We start from the raw sequence: 18,256 nt of genomic DNA, 5'->3' as shown, positions 1-18,256 counted from the left end.
TGTTTTATATAAGCAGAACAAACAGACTTTCAAGGAGAGGTGTGTGAAAGCTGTCCAAATAGTTTGAAATTCTGGGTTTTTGCTTCATATCAATCAGATCAGGTAGTAACTAGTAACTAGCTACTCCAGTAGTTTTTTCACTGGGTACTTTTTTTAGTTTTACTCAAGTAACTATTAATATTGTTACTTTTACTTGAGTAAATATTTCCAGAAGTTCTTGTACTTTTACTTGAGTACAGATTTTGGATACTCTACCCACCTCTGTTTGTTGGCATGACCTCCCCCAATATTGGCCACTACACACTGGTAAAACACCCATAGCACATCGAATTACTTAAGCCCCCTCAGATACAACTGCTGAATGCAATCTTTCCTTTGCAAATGATCCAAAATGCAGCTGAGTGACTTGTTTTCAACCTCCATAGGTTCTCACACACACCACCCCACTGCTGCGTTCCCTTCACTGGCTTCCAGTAGCTGAATCAGATTCAAAACACTGATGCTTGCCTACAAAGCCAAGAATGGACCAACACCATCTTACCTTAACGCTCTTATTACTCCTTGCACTGCACCTCGCTCCCTCAGATCTACTAGCACTGCTCGACTGGTCCCACCATCTCTCAGGGTAAGAGGTACATCAAGATTTCTGGCACCGAGGTGATGGAATGAATATTCCCTAGATGTCTGAACAGCAAAGTTACTGGCTGTCTTCAAACGACGAATGAAGACCTACCTTTTCCTGAAACATTTAAACTAGCTCGCATTTTTCCTGTTTTTTTCATATATTGTTGTACTAAAAAAAAGAATATATCATCCCACAACAGATTTTAAGCTGTTGGTATCACAAGTCTGTGACCTACTGAATCAGAGTTTTCAGTGATAGAGACTTTTCAAAGCATTTTTGTATGTTGCTCTGGATAAGGGCATCTGCCAGAAATGTAAATAAAACATAGCAAGTTTAATAAAAAAGAAGAAAAGACTGCATAAATATAATTCAAAATATACAGCAAAATATGTAGGGGAGTAAAAATTTATAATAAATAGAATTAAGCTTAATAACACATACACAGTTAGTGCAGGCTGCTGTTTAATTCCTGTTAGATGAAATTTGTAAAAGAAAATATTGTATTATTCTTCAGATACTGATTTTAACAAAATCCAACATTTATGAAGATAAACAAAGAAGCTTTATAATTATTTTAGTTTTGATGGTGTCTTTGTTAGGTCTGAAAAGAATATAGTTGAAGAAGCTCATGAATGCTCCTGACACTGTATAGATTAATAATGATAATATTTCATTCATGTTGAACTGTTTACATGTACAAATAAATTTACAAGCAAAATGTACATGGACATACATACACTGAGCACTCTCATGCATTTTAACAAAAATTTCCATACATTTTTGAATAAACATGTCTCGAAAAAAATAATTTGTGTAAAAGGATTTTTAATGGAAATAAATTATCCTTCTAAAACCTAATGATCAATTATTAAAATATATTATCCAAGATCGTTTAATGACTGTTTGCTTTACTGACGTATAAATATTTACTGGATGCCCAATGAAATTGTACATCGCAGAGAGAGACGCTATAAATTGCTCTAGTTTACTGGGTGAATTTCCGCCATCTAGTGGCTACAACCTGTTATTATATCATGAGAGAAGCCAAACAGTGGGCGTGTCTCCCATTACATCGTTCAGGTGAATCGAAACTCAAACACAAATCCATTTCCTTACTGAAACCTGATCTTTTTACCAGGAAAACACAAAGAAATACCAAGAAATTACCAAGAAATCTCGAATTTAAAGCTTATCTCTCTTTCTTTGCGGGATTAAAATATCTTCAGGTAAACACTAAAATATCAGGAACAAGAGAAGTAAAGAAAAAGAGAAATACAGTTCGGTAAGTAATGCCGCCGATGAGAACACTTCCTGTTTGTTGTTCGTCTGATTTCTATTACTTACAGCAAGACACAATCTCCAGTTTAAAGATTTTGCAGTCTTTCTTCCAGGAAATAAAGACAGGAAGGTATTCTGTAAGTGAGCCAGAAAGCAGGGAGAGAACAGGAAAAGTTAAATACTAGCAAAATTAATTTAAATAAAATTGGTCTGAGATCAGAGAAATTATATCATGGTAAGTTGTTCCTTCCCCAGCTCTTGGTGTTGGCTTTTTTTGTGATTCACTGTTTGATGTCAAATCTCAAAGTCTGTCATTTACCGTGGGGATTCATATAGAGTATATGTTGGCATAGGGATAGGAAATGGGAGACTAAGGACATACATGCTCTTATCAGAAATAATCTTGTAAGAGCTCTTAGTGATCTCTTACTTATGTACAGTAGTGTTCCAGCTGGTTTCCAGTTGTGAGCTGCTGCTGCTCCACCACTCAAATTTGAGCTTTAAGAAGGAGAATGAACTCCAGGAGAAAAATCATTAACTTGTTTTCCCATGGGAGAATATCAGCACTCACACAGCTCCTCATCTATTACTTGACATATTTTAATGTATTTTAAAATGTATTGAATTTAAATTGTAAATCTGAAGCTAGTTTTAACATAAAAATGAGGTTGAGATTCGCTTCTAATCCTGGATCCTCTCAAGGTTTCTTCCTCATATCATCTCAGGGAGTTTTTCCTTGCCACCATCGCCTAAGGCTTACTCATCAGGGATAAATATTAACTTTACATTAAACTTTATAATTTTTTCTATGTTTCTATACTTCTGTAAAGGTGTTTTGAAGAAATGTTTATTGTTAAAAATGCTATACAAATAAATTTAATTGAATTAAAAATTTATTATTTTTGATTATGAGTTTGAAAGCCACTGACACTCAGTTCTTGTGAAATACATAGAAGAAAAAAAAGGTAAGGCCAAGTTAATGCCCTCCTGGTCCACAGTCAACAGCTTGGATCAATGTATCCTGGAAATAGAGGTATGATGCCTTCAGATATTATTTCGGACCAACAAAAAAAGAGGACACCAAATTAGCTTGGGTCAGCAGCACCAGTCTTAGGGTAACTGTACCTGTCTGTTTTGGTGAAGCAGGGGCTTAGTTTATAGATGATAGCTCTGGTTATTGACCAAAAGAAAATGACCATCAGTGCAGGCAGTAAAAATAAGGTTCCTTTGAAGTTTTTATGGGCTTATTCTCTGTGATAGGGTGAGAAACTAAACAATCTGACAGAGGCTTGGAGTACACCAGTAGCCTCAGTAGGTTGAGTTGAGAATAAAGTTTAGGAAACTTGAAAGGAAACCCATCCCATTGTGTGATGAGCCTGGGACATGATTATGTGGCTTGGGCATGTCTCCACTCCAGAAGGAGCTGTGGTCAGGAATCTTGACATCTGGCTCAAGACCTAACAGAAACATGTTAATTATTTTTAATTGAATTTAGATTTGAATTCATGATCATCTGATAATTAGCCCAAAGACTTACTGAACTACCACTTCCCCATGCCACTATGCTGACCTGAAAATAAAATGAAGTGTCAGAGATTATTACTTCGTCTAGATTAACCATGATGGAATCTCTGTGTCTTTTCTCTAAGTCATGGCTTCCTCCAGCAGTGTCCTGTGTGAAGATCAGCTCCAGTGTCCTATCTGTCTGGATGTGTTCACAGTAGTGACTGGTCACTACTCCATGTGGACACAACTTCTGTATGATCTGTCTCAAAGAGTTCTGGGACAGCAGTTCACACTGCCAGTGTCCACTGTGTAAGCAGGAATTCCATAAACATCCTGAACTACGTGTGAATATGTTCATCTCTGCACTTGCTGCTCCATTTAAAAAGTCAGTCCAGGTAAAATCTTGCACTACTGCAGATCAGCTTCCAGTCAAGACTAAAAAGGTTCTGTGTGACTCCTGCACTGAGGAAAAGCTGGAGGCTCTAAAGTCCTGTCTGCACTGTGGAGTTTCTTACTGTAACACTCATTTGATGCCTCATAAAACTACAGCTAAACTCATGAAGCACAAACTCATAGACCCTGTGGAAAACCTGGAGGACTACATCTGCCAGAAACATGAGAGACCCCTGGAGCTGTTCTGTAGAGATGACCAGATGTGTGTGTGTCAATTCTGTACTGAGGGAGAGCATGAAACTCACAATACTGTTCCTCTAGAGAAGGAAATTGGAGAGAAGAAGGTGAGAGAGTGACAATTTATAATAGATAATAGATGAATTACATTGATGAATAAAAGTATAAAAGTTTATACAATGTTAAATATTTGTCTTAGATTCGGTTGGGTAAAAAACAAACAGAAGCTCAGCAGATGATCCAGGAGCGACTGAAGAAAATTGCGGAAATCAAACACTCAAAAACTCAGTAAAGTGAGACTCATAAAACATGAAATAACTCTATATTAGACTGATTGTTAGTATAATGATATAGTCATATGGAATACATTTACTTATCTTGATTTGTTTCCTTACAGAAAACCACAGAGAAGGAGAAAGCAGACATTGTGGAGATCTTCAGTAATCTGATGAGTGACATTGAGAGAAGCCAGGCTGAGCTGCTTAAGGTGATGGAGGAGAAGCAAAAAGCAGCAGAGAGGCAGGCTGAGGAGTTCATTAAAGAGCTGGAGCAGGAAATTACTGAGCTAAAGAGGAGAAACACTGAGCTGAAGCAGCTCTCACACACTGAGGATCACCTCCACCTCCTACAGGTCAGAGTCCCTCTGTTTCTCAATAGCAGTGCAGCACATGACAGGACAGCAGTCCCCATGCTGAGGGATTTCTCCTCTCTCCTGCTGTACTGTAGATTTACCCGTCACTCTGCAGCCCTCCACACACCCAGGACTGGACTGATGTCAAAATTAACACTCATCTAAGTGGGGAGACTCTGAGGAGGTCTCTGTCTCAGCTTCAGGAAACTCTTAGAGAGGAAATGGAGAAGATTGATCAAACTGGTCAGTATTTACTGATTTGTATGAGTTCTTGAATTGTATGAATTCTTGAATCTGACACAAGTCATTCTAAGATTAAATAAATTTTGCTAATGTTTATAAAGATCTTGATGACAGAAATACATGTTTCTATCATTATTTGTTTTTCTTATTACAGTGTTTTGTATTAATTTATAATAATCAAACATTTAATTTCACCAAATTCAACTGTAACAGCAAATAACATTTTCCAACTTTATTTTCCAAACAGAACTGAGGAGAATTCAACAATATGCAGGTTTGTGAGCTCTTATTGATCACATGACTTAATTTATATAGATTTCTTCACTGTTCCACACTGTGCAGTGATAAAACTGATGTACACTGTGTTTCTGTCTCTCAGTGGATGTGACTCTGGATCCTGATACAGCTCATCCTTCTCTCAACCTTTCTAATGATGGGAAACAAGTTACATGTGGAGAAACAGAACAGAATCTCCCTGATAATCCAGAGAGGTTTGATCGTTGTCCCTGTGTGTTGGGAAAGGAGGGATTCACCTCAGGGAGATTTTACTATGAGGTGCAGGTCAGAGGGAAGACTGAGTGGGATTTAGGAGTGGTCAGAGAGTCTGCTAACAGAAAAGGGGAGATTACAGCCAGCCCTGAGGATGGAGATTGGTCTGTGTGGCTGAGGAATGAGACTGAATATAAGGCTCTGGACTCTCTTCGTGTCTCCCTCTCCATGAAACAGGCTCCTCAGAAGGTGGGAGTGTTTGTGGATTATGAAGAGGGTCTGATCTCCTTCTATGATGTTGATGCAAAGTCTCATATCTACTCTTTCACTGGTCAGACTTTCACTGAGAAACTTTACCCATTATTCAGCCCATGTCTTAATGATGGAGGTAAAAATTCAGCACCAGTTATAATCTGTCCTGTTAATCAAATTCATTTGAATAAGTTTAATAAGAATCATAAAATATAAATTTGTTTTTTGTTGTTCGCATTGTGATGATCCTTCATGCTAAAGTATTCCATTCAGGATCAATCATTACACCTGTAACTAATCTTTAAATCCCATCCGCCAGAATATATTTTCAAGCTGTAATATGGATCAGATGTAATAATGCAGGCTATTTTTTAAATGTGCAGTAATCAATTAAAATAAAAGAAGTCAGTTAAGCTTTTGTCTCTAAAATAGCATCCTCACTGAGTGACCAGTGGATTCATTTAACTGGGGTCTTAGATTGCTTTATTTTCTGTAATGTTTAATATTCTAGAAATTGTCTCTGTGTCAAATATGTATTAAGAAAAAAGAAATAAAAATGTTAAGATTTATTCATTATTATTATTATTATTAATGTTTTTGCTGTGCGGTTAGCTACATCCTCCTATCATAGAATATAAAATTGTGTAAACCAAACAAACAAACAAATAATAAATATATTCATACAGCCTTTAACATACAGTTAATATTATTTCATTTTAACATTGTATCCCTTATATTTTCTTAATATTTGCCTGTAATGTGAAAAATTTACATCAAATTTGTTGAACCTGGGAACATGCACATGTAAAACAAAGTCTAAAAATAATAAGAAAATCATAATGCATCAATATAAAAGAAGAAAATATACACAACTAGAACATATACAAATGTAGAGAAAGTAATGAAAAGAAAATTGAATAATAAGTACAATTAAGCTTAACAGCAGGCATACACAATAAGTGCAGACAGCTCTTTAAATCCTTTTGGGGAAATGGGTAAAAAATTTGATCTTTCAACATTTTGATTTTAATTGAACTAACATAGCAACATTATAGTATATACACAGAGACACTTTATGATGATCTGTTTGGTCCTGATCCATGAAGTGACTTCAGTCTGGTCAGCTGTTGCATCAGTGGAGAATCTCAGTGTGGCACAATTCAGCAGAGATTGTTCTGAAGGTCGGGAGTGGGATATACAGTATAGTTCAGCAGAGGAGAGAGAGAGAGATGGGTGTCACAGGAGGTTTTTGGTGAATTCAGCCCAAGGGAGAAAGTGTGGAGAAGCTAATGTTGTAAAATCTCCTGGGACTCTGGGATCAGAAGATGTGTGTTCCTAATTAATCACCTCTCAGTGGAAGGTGCAGGTACAGATTCCAACAATACAGAATCATTTACACTCCATAGATTATTTAAACCCTGTGTTTTAAACTTGTTCTACTTGAACTCTTAACACTTACTCCAACCTGTCACTCTATTAACTGACTGACTGACAGAGCAGAGGTGTGGTTTAAAGCCTTATCACTTCCTGTGTTCTTAATGTCAGAGCACATTACTGATAGGAAGAAGAACTGGAGCGTCACTTCTGATGATAATAATCAGTGGTACATTGCACTTTTTACAAGTTTGTTAGCTTTCTCCACTGATTTTAGAAACTTGTACATTATCAAAACAGGCACCATGTTATAATGTCTCACTACTTTCCCCACATTGTCACAAAGCAGCTTATATGAAGATATAAATTCAGTATTTTTGTATATTTATTCATCACTAATGAGTAAGCTAGAGGTGTTTGTGGTGAGGAAAATCTCCCTTGATACATTATAGAGGGAGCAGACTCAAAGTCAATCTCACCTTAAACTAAAAAGTGTCTCTTGAAATGTTGGTGTTTGTTTAAATCAGTGTATTGAGTGAAAAAAACAAAACAATAAAGGACTTAAAATATCTAAAAAAAAAAACCTCAGTAGCGTCACCTACTGGTTTAATGATGTAATTTACGGAAAGGATCACCAAATGAATCATGAATCGAAATTACCGCCACTAGGAGACAGTGGAAACTGGTTGTAAAACTTAATATCCCCAGGCTGTTGATCACATGGCGAATTTCCGCCATCTAGTGGTAAAATCTTGCAATTGTATGAGTAGAAAAAGCCAAACAGTGGGAGTGTCTCTCTTGTGACGTCACTCAGATGAGGGCAAATATGCTCTACAACCTACAACAAATACGCTCTTCAGCAATACATAAGCTTCACAAGCTTCATTTTTTTCTTCGAGGGATTAAAACCACTGCAGGTAAACACCAAGGGAATAGTAACAATAGAGTAAAGAAAATGGAATCTGTTAAAATAATATAATAATATTTTTGCATTGTGGTAAAGCTAGTTTAATAATCAAATATTCTCTTAAGACTTCAGTCGTTTGCAGTAGATTGTATGAATACATGATTTGAATTTTTCCTCTAAATTATGAGAACTTAAACAGTTTAATCATGTTAAACTTGTCATTCAGAATTATATGTTTTTCAACTAAATGTTGTGGTTTCTTAGGGATGGTCGCTAAAGTACAGAAGAAAGAAAACAAAACAAAAGAGTGACAGTGATTTCAGTGTCTTTCTGCATGGGAGATGTAAAATGCAAGCCACTCTAACCAAGCACTGCCTTTAAAGATGAACTGAGTTTTACAGCTGAACATGATTGTAACATATATTTAAATTAGTTTTTTTTTTAATTAACCAGGTAAAAAAATCTAAAGCAAGAGAGGTAGGAGAAATTGAAGAAAGAACAAAATGTTAAAGCAAAGACTTGCATAATGAGAGCTTGAATCAGAAGTAATTGTTTTGGGGCAAAAAAGCTTGATATAAGTTTCCTGCATGTCTATAAGTTTCACATGTGCTCTAAGTTTCTTACATTTTGATAAGTAATATTTTGTTGGTGATTTTTGTGGCTCTCCTTGCTATTATAGATCTCCATAGAAATCAACATACTCTCGAGAGTTTAAACAGCATCAATTTCCAGGAAAGTTTGTAGCTGATCTGGAGAAGGTTCCTTTCAGTGGAAACACCAGTGAAAGAAATCCTCTCACTCTTATCTCAAATATATCCTGATATTAAATCTGTTAATGATTGCAAATTTCAGGAGCAATACTCTTTATCAGTACAATCATTTATTGGAACATCATTAAGCATTTCAAATATTGCACATTGTCTATGTGCAGTACATATTTTATGCATTAAACATTTGACAACTAAATTAAATGAAATGTAAAAAAAAATACATTGATAATGCTAAGTAAAGTAAAGAAATGTCAGACAATAGGAATATGTCTTTGATCTCAGTGAATAATAATACTGGGTTGTGCCACTCCCTACTGAAAAATAAGGCTTGTTATGCACTAATCTCAGCCTTTTGTTACAACCCAAACAGACTTTCATGATGTTCCAGCTACTTCTACCACAAATGGCAACCATATGAATCTGGGACAGCAGCCAATACCAGCAGCTTCAGTGCTCACTTGGCATGTGGTGGTTGTGTTGTGTGATATTCTGTGTCAGGTTTTGCTTCTGTCATTTTGGTTTTGATCCTTGCTTGCCTTGACAACGAGTCTGATCTGTTCCCTGTTTTGGTTTTGGCTGCTTTAATTGTATATATTCTTTGCCTGTGGTTGTAAAGGTTTTTGTCTTTTTGTTTGTTTCTTTTTTGTGTAGGTTATTTTGTCCCTATTCTAGTGTTTGTTATTTTGGCTTTGATCCACCCTGAAGTGTTCCCCTGTTTATTGTGCTATATATACCACACCATTATAATATATTCACCTTATTTCACTGCTGTGTTTTGTGTGACATTACTACTACCTCTGGGGCCTCATATTCATATGTGTTTCTCCAACATATAACCCCACTCCATTTCTCACGCTGTGGATCGAAACAGAAATGGGGGCTTGTCCAGGATTTTAAAAAAATTCCACTTTTTCGCATTTTAAGTGTTCAGCAGGTTGGGTTCAGCAGGCTCTTTTTTTGCCTAATTATACTGTAGCTTGATTGGTATTTGTGAGTATGGTGGTCTTTGATTTAGTTATGTTTATGTTCTGTTGCTGCACATTTAGATAAAAGAGCAGCAGCAGCTAATGCTCCCACTGATATCACCAGCGCTTCAGGGTCACCACTTGCTCCATTCACCAGTAATCTGCTTTTGATATTAGTCAACATGTTAATTTAGTGCCTGTATTTAGAGAAGTCGAATTTGAAGCTTATTTTTCTTTCTTTGAGCGAATAGCCACAATATTAAACTGACCTAAAAGTTTGTGGATGCTGTTATTGCAGAGTAAACTGTCAGGGAAAGCAAAGGAAGCCTGCCAACCTGCATTATTATGTACTTGGAAAACTTTGCGACCTCGGCTTGCTGCAAAGACCAGGCCGTTTTTATATTTTCAGTCTTCAGCATCAGCTGATGCTGGTGGATGGGAGAGAGGACATTGCAAGCGTCGACATTGCTTGACGAAAATGGAAGCACGGAAAGCGGGTGGGAGTCTGTGCTGTATAACATTTGTTTACTGGACAATAATCTGGACTACATCCAACTCCAGCGAACCACATGGAGACTGCTGCGTCTTTGTTTTCATAGAAACGTGGCTCAGCAACAGAGTTCCAGATGCTGCCATTCAGCTAGCCGGGCTCACATAGTTTTGTGCCAACAGGAATGCAGCTCTGTGCGGTAAGACTCGCAGTGGTGGTGTGTGTGTGTTTACATCAACATGGCATGGTGCAAGGACTCTGTGCTTGTTTCTAGTTACTGTTCATCGTTATTGACTAGCTCATGACTGTTTGTGAAGGCTATTTTATTTACAATGGGAATTCACAACTCTTTTCATTTTTGGAGTGTTCATTCCCCCCAGCAGTTATACAACCATGCAAATATCAAATCAGTGCTCCCTAAATCCCATCAACACCTCGGCTACTCAGACCACATCTCTGTTATGCTAATTTCAGCATACAGACCGCTCACCTCTAAATTAGTTCTAAAACAGGTGAAAACCTGGCCAGCTAGAGGCACCTCTGCTCTTCAGGACTGTTTCGAGTACACTGACTGGCATATTTTCATGGAGGCTGCAACCAACGGTGACTTTATCAGCTTGGAGGAATACACGGCATCAGTGACCAGCCACATCTGGTGCATTGATGCACAAGTGCATAGATGATGTGACTGTCTCTAAGACCATCACCACACGGCCCCAACCAGAAGCATTGGATGACCGCAAAGGTGCATGTACTGCTGAAGTCTAGAGACTCCGCCTTCAGAGCAGGGGACAAGATGGCCTTAAAAACAGCAAGGGCCAAACTGTCATGAGCCATCAAACAGGCAAAGCGCATACACGCCCATAGAATCTATGGATGTTTTCAGGACAGTGGAGGCTCCCGGAGCATGTGGCAGGGCATCCATGCAGGTGATCACAAACTACAAGACCACATCACCTGCCTGTGACAGTGACACCTCCCTCCAAGATGCGCTGAATGACTTGAATGACTTCTATGCTCATTTCCAGGTACAGAACAATGTAGTGGGGAGCAAGACCATCTCTCCTCCCAACGATCAGGTGCTCTGCCTATCCATGGCTGACATGAGGATAACTCCAAGCAAAGTTAACCCACAGAAGTCTGCTGGACCAGACAACATTCCTGGCATAGTGCTCAGGGAATGTGCAAAACTGCTAGCAGATGTCTTCACTGACATCTTCAAGATTTCCCTGAGCAGAGCCATTGTTCCTATGTGACCTTTTTCCCTAAGCTGAAGAAGTCTACAGTTTCCTGCCTTAATGACTATCATCCCATTGCACTTACTCCCATCATGTTTAAATGCTTCAAGAGCCTTGTCATGTGACACATCAAGACCCAGCTACCACCCTCAATGGATCCCATGCAGTTTGCATATTGTCCAAACTGCTCCACGGACTATGCCATCACCACAGCCCTCTATCTGTATCTGGACAATAAGGACTCATACATATGAATGCTGTTCATAGATTTCAGTTCAGCATTCAATACAATCATCCCTCAGCACCTGATTAAGAAGCTGAGTCTGCTGGGTCTGAACACCTCCCTCTGCAACTGGATCCTGTACTTCCTGTCTAGGAGACCTCCGTCAGTCCGGATCGGAAACAGCATCTCCAGCACCACCACTCAGCACTGGAGAACCTCAGGGCTGTGTGCTCATTCCACTGCTGTTCACTCTGCTGACTCACGACTGTGTAGCAATTCACAGCTTTCCCCGCTATCATGGACATTTACACCACATACTGCATCCGCAAAGCCAATAGCATTGTGGGTGACCCCACACACCCCTCACACACACTCTTAACCCTCCTGATGTCTGGAAAGATGTACTAACACATTCTGGCCATCATAACCAGGCTGTGTAACACTTTCATTCCTCAAGCTATCAGGCTCCTCAACACCTAAAACTGAGGTGTATCAACGTTCTCTCTCTCTCTCTCTCTCTCTCTCTCTCTCACACACACACACACACACACACAAACACTCAACTGTGTAAGCTGACCTTTTTCAACTGTGTGAGACACAGTTACAATACATCTAAATACCACTCTAAAACCTCTATAAAGCTGCCATTCTAGATGACAAGTTTGTACTAACACATCAAACTGTGTTTACTGCCCCTTCTTCCTGTAAAAAAGCATCCTTGCACTTATTAAAGACTTTCAGTAAACCTCCACAGACTCACACATGCAGCCGTTCCTCTTCAGAAATTCGTGAATGTTTTTGTCACAAACAAAGACATTTAATTGCTACGTGCCCTGTGTTGAAATTTAAAAGTAAGAGGGAGCAAGCTCCAATTAAAAAGGTTAACACGGCAATGTATTGTCTCCCTCTACACCCCCTCTCTTGGCAAAGTTATATCCACACATGGCTTATCATACCACTGCTATGCTGATGACACCCAACTTATCTTCTCTTTCCCTCCCTCAGATACTATGGCTTCTGATCAAATCTCAGTGTGTCTAGCGGACATTTCATCTTGGATGACAGCTCATCAGTTGGAACGTACAGTAGTCCCAGCAAAACTGAACGGCTGGTCATCCCAGGTGATTCATCCCCAGCCCAGGATCTTGCATTATCTCTGAACAACTCAATGATCTCCCCTTGAGCCACTGCTCACAACCTTGGGGTAACCATGGACAATCAACTGTCCTTTTCCTCGCATGTTGCTAATGTGACACGCTCATGTCGGTTTCTTCTGTACAACATTGGAAGGATTCGACTATTCCTATCCACACAGGCTATTCAAGTGCTTGTTCAGTTTCTGGTTATTTCAAGACTGGACTACTGCAACTCTTTACTGGCAGGTCTTCCTCTGAATGCAATTCATCTACTGCAAAGGATCCAAAATGCAGCTGCACAGCTTGTTTTCAACCTGCCCAAGTTCTCCCACACCACCCCACTGCTGCGTTCCCTCCACTGGCTTCCAGTAGCTGCGTGCATCAGATTCAAAGCACTGATGCTTGCCTACAAAGCCTAGCACTGCTCCACTGGTCCCACCATCTCTCAGGGTAATAGGTAGGTACTCATCTAGACTCTTCTCTGTTCTGGTACCGAGGTGGTGGAATGAACTTCCCCTAGATGTCCATACAGCCGAGTCACTGACTGTCTTCAAATGACGTCTGAAGACCTACCTTTTCCTGAAGCACTTAATCTAGCTCTTATCATTTCCTTTAAAAAAAAATTAGGCTAATGGTATTCTAAGTCTGTAACCTATTGAACCAGTGTTAATGTATTTATTGATAGGGACTTTAAGCACATTTGTACATCGCTCTGGATAAGAGCGTCTGCCAAATGCTGTAAATGTAAATGTGTGAGGAAAGCCCAAAAGATCATCAAAGACCCAACCCATACAAGCCACAAGCTGCTGTCTCTGCTGCCCTCAGGACGGTGATACCAAGTCCAAAACTAGCTGATTGAAGGACAGCTTCTTCCCCCAGGCTATCAGACTATTAAACTTCATTCTCCAGCCCAGGCTTTCCTGTTGTTTTGTACTACCTCTAGGACATAATATTCATGTCTGTACCATCTCCAATATATAACTCTGTGTAGTTTTCATGCTACGCTTCCCAACCCTAGACTGGGTCGTAACATTTTAAAAAATAATGTTCCTTTGCAGGAGCTTTCCTTTGCTCGTTTAAGCTCTGTGAATGGGTAAGAAAGCCAACAGTCTGGGAGAAGCCAATCATGGAGTACATCAGTAGCTTCAATTGTTTGAGTAGTGGTTAGGGAAACTTAAAAGGAAACCCATCCTACTGGATAGTGATGCCAGGCTAGTCCCAGGACCCTCTAGCGATTATATCCCACTGGTAGCTTGGGACTGTTCTCACTCTAAAAGAATCTAAAGTCTGTGGTGAGGGTTCTAGCTCAACAATAACAAAAATCCAACAATGACAGTTTGATTTTGTGAGGATTTGAACTTATGGTTTTGTAATCAGTAAGCCAATGCCTTAACTACTGAAATACCACTGCCAGATCATATGCTAGCATGAAAATTTAGTGTCATAGTTGACATTAATTGAGGATAAATTTTATTTGGTCTACTATAATGGGGTCCACCCTAATGGAATCTCTTTGTCTCCTGTGCCAGTCATGGCTTCCTTCAGCAGTGTCCTGTGTGAAGATGAGCTCCAGTGTCCTATTTGTCAGGATGTGTTCACTGATCCAGTGACTACTCCATGTGGACACAACTTCTGTATGATCTGTCTCAAAGAGTTCTGGGACAGCAGTTCACACTGCCAGTGTCCAGTGTGTAAAACCGATTTCCCAAAAAGACCTGAGTTATGTGTGAATACGTTCATCTCTGCACTTGCTGCTCCATTTAAGGTGTCAGTGAAATCCAGCATTGCTAAAGGAAAAAACACCCAATCTCTGGTGTTCTGTAACATCTGCTGTGATAAGAAATGTGCAGCTGTGAAGTCCTGCCTGATCTGTATGACCTCTTACTGCAAGACTCACCTGGAACCTCATGAGAGAGTTTCTTCATTAAAGAAGCACAAATTGTTGGAATCTGTGGAGAACCTGGAGGACTACATCTGCCAGAAACATGAGAGACCACTGGAACTGTTTTGTAGAGACGACCAGATGTGTGTGTGTCAGTTCTGCACTGAGACAGACCACAAAACACACAACACTGTTCCTCTAGACGATGAGAGTGGAGAGAAGAAGGTGAGAGACTGAAAATTAATAACAGATAATAGAAAAAAAATTTGCTAATGAATTGCATTTAGGAATATAATGAAACTTTATACAATGTTAAATGTTTGTCTTAGATTCTGTTGGGAAAGACACAAGCAGAAGTTCAGCAGATGATCCAGGAGCGACTGAAGAAGATTGAGGAAATCAAACACTCTGTAAAACGCAATAAAGTGAGTCTTTTAACTAACATACAAAGTAACACTTTATTGTTATTAGAATCATAATATAATCAGGCAGAAGCAATTAATATAGCTCAATTTGTATCCTTTTAAGAAAACTACAGAGATGGAGAAAGAAGACTTTGTGGAGATCTTCAGTAATCTGATTAGCTGCATTGAGAGAAGCCAGGCTGAGCTGCTTAAAGTGATGGAGGAGACACAGAAAGCAGCAGAGAAGCAGGCTGAAGAGTTCATTAAAGAGCTGGAGCAGGAAATCACTGAGCTAAAGAGGAGAAACACTGAGCTGGAGCAGCTCTCACACACTGAGGATCACCTCCACCTCCTACAGGTCAGAGTCCCTCTGTTTCTCAGTAGCAATGCAGCACATGACAGGACAGCAGTCCCCATGCTGAGGGATTTCTCCTCTCTCCTGCTGTATTGTAGATTTACCCGTCACTCTGCAGCCCTCCACACTCTCAGGACTGGACTCACATCACAATTTACTCTCATCTGAGTATGGAGACTCTGACGAGAGTGCTGTCACAGCTTCAGGAAACTCTCAGAGAGGAAATGGACAAGCTTCCCGAGATCCGTAAGTGTTTAATGATTTGTTAGAATTTGTTTTTTTTTCGGAGAAAATTTATTCTTTAGACTACTGCAATTTATAAAAATTACTCCGTTACTTTGTTGTAATTTTTAAAAATCTACCATCTAACAATCAATGATGCAAAAAAATTAACAGTTAATATCATTCAATATTATTTTCCAAACAGAACTTAGAAGATTTCAACAATATGCAGGTTTGTGAGCTCTTATCAATCACATTTATATTGATTTTCTTCACTGTTCCACACTGTGCAGTGATAAAACTGATGTACACTGTGTTTCTGTCTCTCAGTGGATGTGACTCTGGATCCTGATACAGCGAATCCTAAACTCATCCTGTCTGATGATGGGAAACAAGTTACATGTGGAGACAAGAAACAGAATCTCCCTGATAATCCAGAGAGGTTTGATTGTTGCCCCTGTGTGTTGGGAAAGGAGGGATTCACTTCAGGGAGATTTTACTATGAGGTGCTGGTCAGAGGGAAGACTAAGTGGGATTTAGGAGTGGTCAGAGAGTCTGCTGTCAGGAAAGGAGAGATTGCATACAGCTCTAAAGATGGATACTGGTGTGTGTGGCTGAGGAATAAGACTGAATATAAGGCTCTGGACTCTCCTCGTGTCTCCCTCTCCTTTAAACAGGCTCCTCAGAAGGTGGGGGTGTTTGTGGATTATGAGGAGGGTCTGATTTCCTTCTATGATGTTGATGCAAAGTCTCATTTCTACTCTTTCACTGGTCAGACTTTCACTGAGAAACTTTACCCATTATTCAGCCCATGTCGTAATGATGGAGGTAAAAATTCAGCACCACTGATCATCTGTCCTGTTAATCATATTCAGTTGAATAAGTTTAATAAGAGTCATAAAATATAAATTTGTTTTTTGTTGCTCTCATTGTGATGATCCTTCATGCTAAAGTGGTATATTCCTTCCAGGATCCATCATTACTCCTACTAATCTCCAACTAATCTTCAAATCACACATTTCCATCTGTAATATGGATCAAATGTTATAATGCAGGCTAATGTGCATTAATCACTTAAAATAGAAGTTCATTTTTAAGCTTTTGATTCCAAAATAACATCCACACTGAGTGAACAGTGGATTCATTTAACTGGGGTGTAAGTTTGCTTTATTTTCTGTAATGTTCAATGTCATAAAAATGATTTCTTTATCAAAGATGTATTCAGAGAAAATAAATAAACTTTTTTATTATTTATTTATTTATTTATTTATTAATTATTAATGTTTTTTGCTGTGCAGTTAGCTGTATCATCCTCACACACAATATAAATACAAAATTATGTAAAACAAACAAACAAACAAACAAATGAATAAATACATTCTTGACATACTGTACAGCATTTAATGTACAGTTAATATTATTTCCTTATAATAAAATGATATTTTTGTGCATATTTTCTGAATTTTGCCTGTAATGTAAAGAATTTAAATCAGACTTGTTGAACGTGGGAACATGCACATGTAAAACATACAAAGTTACATAATAATAAGAAAAGCATAATGCCTCAATGTAAAACTAAATATGCACAACTAAAATATGAACAATTGTAGTGAAAGTAATGAATAGAAAATGGGATGATAAGTACAATTAAGCTTAATAGCAGATATACTCAGTGAGTGCAGACAGCTGTTTAAATCATATTTGGTATTGGTAAAAATCCTGAAATCAGTAAAAAGTTAAATCTATTTAATATTTTGATTTTAACTGGTGTAGCATGACAACATTATAGAAGACACACAGATACACTTTATGTTCTGATGGTCTTTTTGTTTGGTCATGAAATGACGTCAGTCTGGTCAGCTTTTACATCAGTGGAGAATCTCAGAGGAAGAGGCCTCAGTGTGGCACAATTCATCAGAGATTGTTCTGAAGGTCTAGTCATATCATCACATCTGCTTCTGTGCGGATCAGTTAATGCATAGAGTGTCCAGAGATCATGGACAATGCCTTTTTAACTCACTGTGGACATTATGCCATTTTCTCCTACAGCTTTGTCTTGTAAATGTGGAGACTTGGATGAGATGGAGGCAGCATCAAGCCAGAATTACAAGTCGAAAGCACAACTCTGATATTTATGATCAGAGATCCAGTCTGATTGAAATACTCTGTCCAATGGACAGATGTTTGTGAGTTCAGAGCACTGCAATGATCTCTAAGTGGTTCTATCCACAGCAGTCCCTTGGGTCACAGGCTGTCCACACAGATCTATCCCTAGCAGCAGTGAGAACCACCAAGTGACAAGACTCCAACTAGGGGTAGATTGTGTGTGTGTGTGTGTGTGTGTGTGTGTGTGGGTGTGAGAGAGAGAGAGAGAGAGATACCATATTTGGTATGCTTGTGATGTTTAAAGACAATGTAGATTATGTGTAAAGTGCAAGCAGGGACTCCTGCAAAACTAGCTATGACAGCATAACTAAAAGGGAGAGCCAGAAGGTGACAGACATGAAGGCTTCCTGGGATATAAAACATCCAACCACTTCACAGTCAGAAAATTTGATTGACTTGCAAAGGTGGTAAGTCGACAGCATCCAAACATCCCAGTTCACCAAACACTCTATGTGAATGAACCTCCCAGA

The 18,256-nt window shown here is 38.8% G+C and overlaps 1 protein-coding gene and 1 pseudogene across 2 annotated transcripts; both read left to right on the top strand.

Annotated features, from left to right (window-relative positions):
• The first annotated feature begins 3,554 nt into the window (after nucleotides 1-3,554).
• On the top strand, nucleotides 3,555-6,226 carry LOC131356737 (E3 ubiquitin-protein ligase TRIM39-like; annotated as a pseudogene).
• A 1,644-nt stretch (nucleotides 6,227-7,870) lies between these two features.
• On the top strand, nucleotides 7,871-16,841 carry LOC131356738 (E3 ubiquitin-protein ligase TRIM21-like). Of its 2 annotated transcripts, none has more exons than XM_058395922.1 (7): nucleotides 7,871-7,945; nucleotides 12,627-14,864; nucleotides 14,969-15,064; nucleotides 15,168-15,401; nucleotides 15,497-15,644; nucleotides 15,826-15,852; nucleotides 15,951-16,841. In XM_058395922.1, the coding sequence occupies exons 2-7, from the start codon at nucleotides 14,289-14,291 to the stop codon at nucleotides 16,526-16,528; spliced, it is 1,659 nt and encodes a 552-aa protein (XP_058251905.1). In that variant the 5' UTR covers nucleotides 7,871-7,945; nucleotides 12,627-14,288; the 3' UTR covers nucleotides 16,529-16,841. The 2 variants fall into 2 exon arrangements, with proteins under 2 accessions (XP_058251905.1, XP_058251906.1); XM_058395923.1 differs by having other exon boundaries at nucleotides 7,872-7,945; nucleotides 14,287-14,864.
• The last annotated feature ends 1,415 nt before the right edge of the window (nucleotides 16,842-18,256 follow it).

The sequence above is a fragment of the Hemibagrus wyckioides genome, linkage group LG07 (genome assembly GCF_019097595.1).
Source record: "Hemibagrus wyckioides isolate EC202008001 linkage group LG07, SWU_Hwy_1.0, whole genome shotgun sequence".
NCBI lineage: Eukaryota > Metazoa > Chordata > Actinopteri > Siluriformes > Bagridae > Hemibagrus > Hemibagrus wyckioides.
This window is presented reverse-complemented; position numbering and strand designations above follow the sequence as displayed.

Excerpts from the sequence above, each read along its gene's own strand:
- LOC131356738 (XM_058395922.1), top strand. The coding sequence starts at position 14,289 with ATGGCTTCCTTCAGCAGTGTCCTGTGTGAAGATGAGCTCCAGTGTCCT. Across the intron at positions 15,065-15,167 it reads ACTCTGTAAAACGCAATAAA|AAAACTACAGAGATGGAGAA; the intron begins GTGAGTCTTTTA and ends TATCCTTTTAAG. Across the intron at positions 15,402-15,496 it reads ATCACCTCCACCTCCTACAG|ATTTACCCGTCACTCTGCAG; the intron begins GTCAGAGTCCCT and ends GCTGTATTGTAG.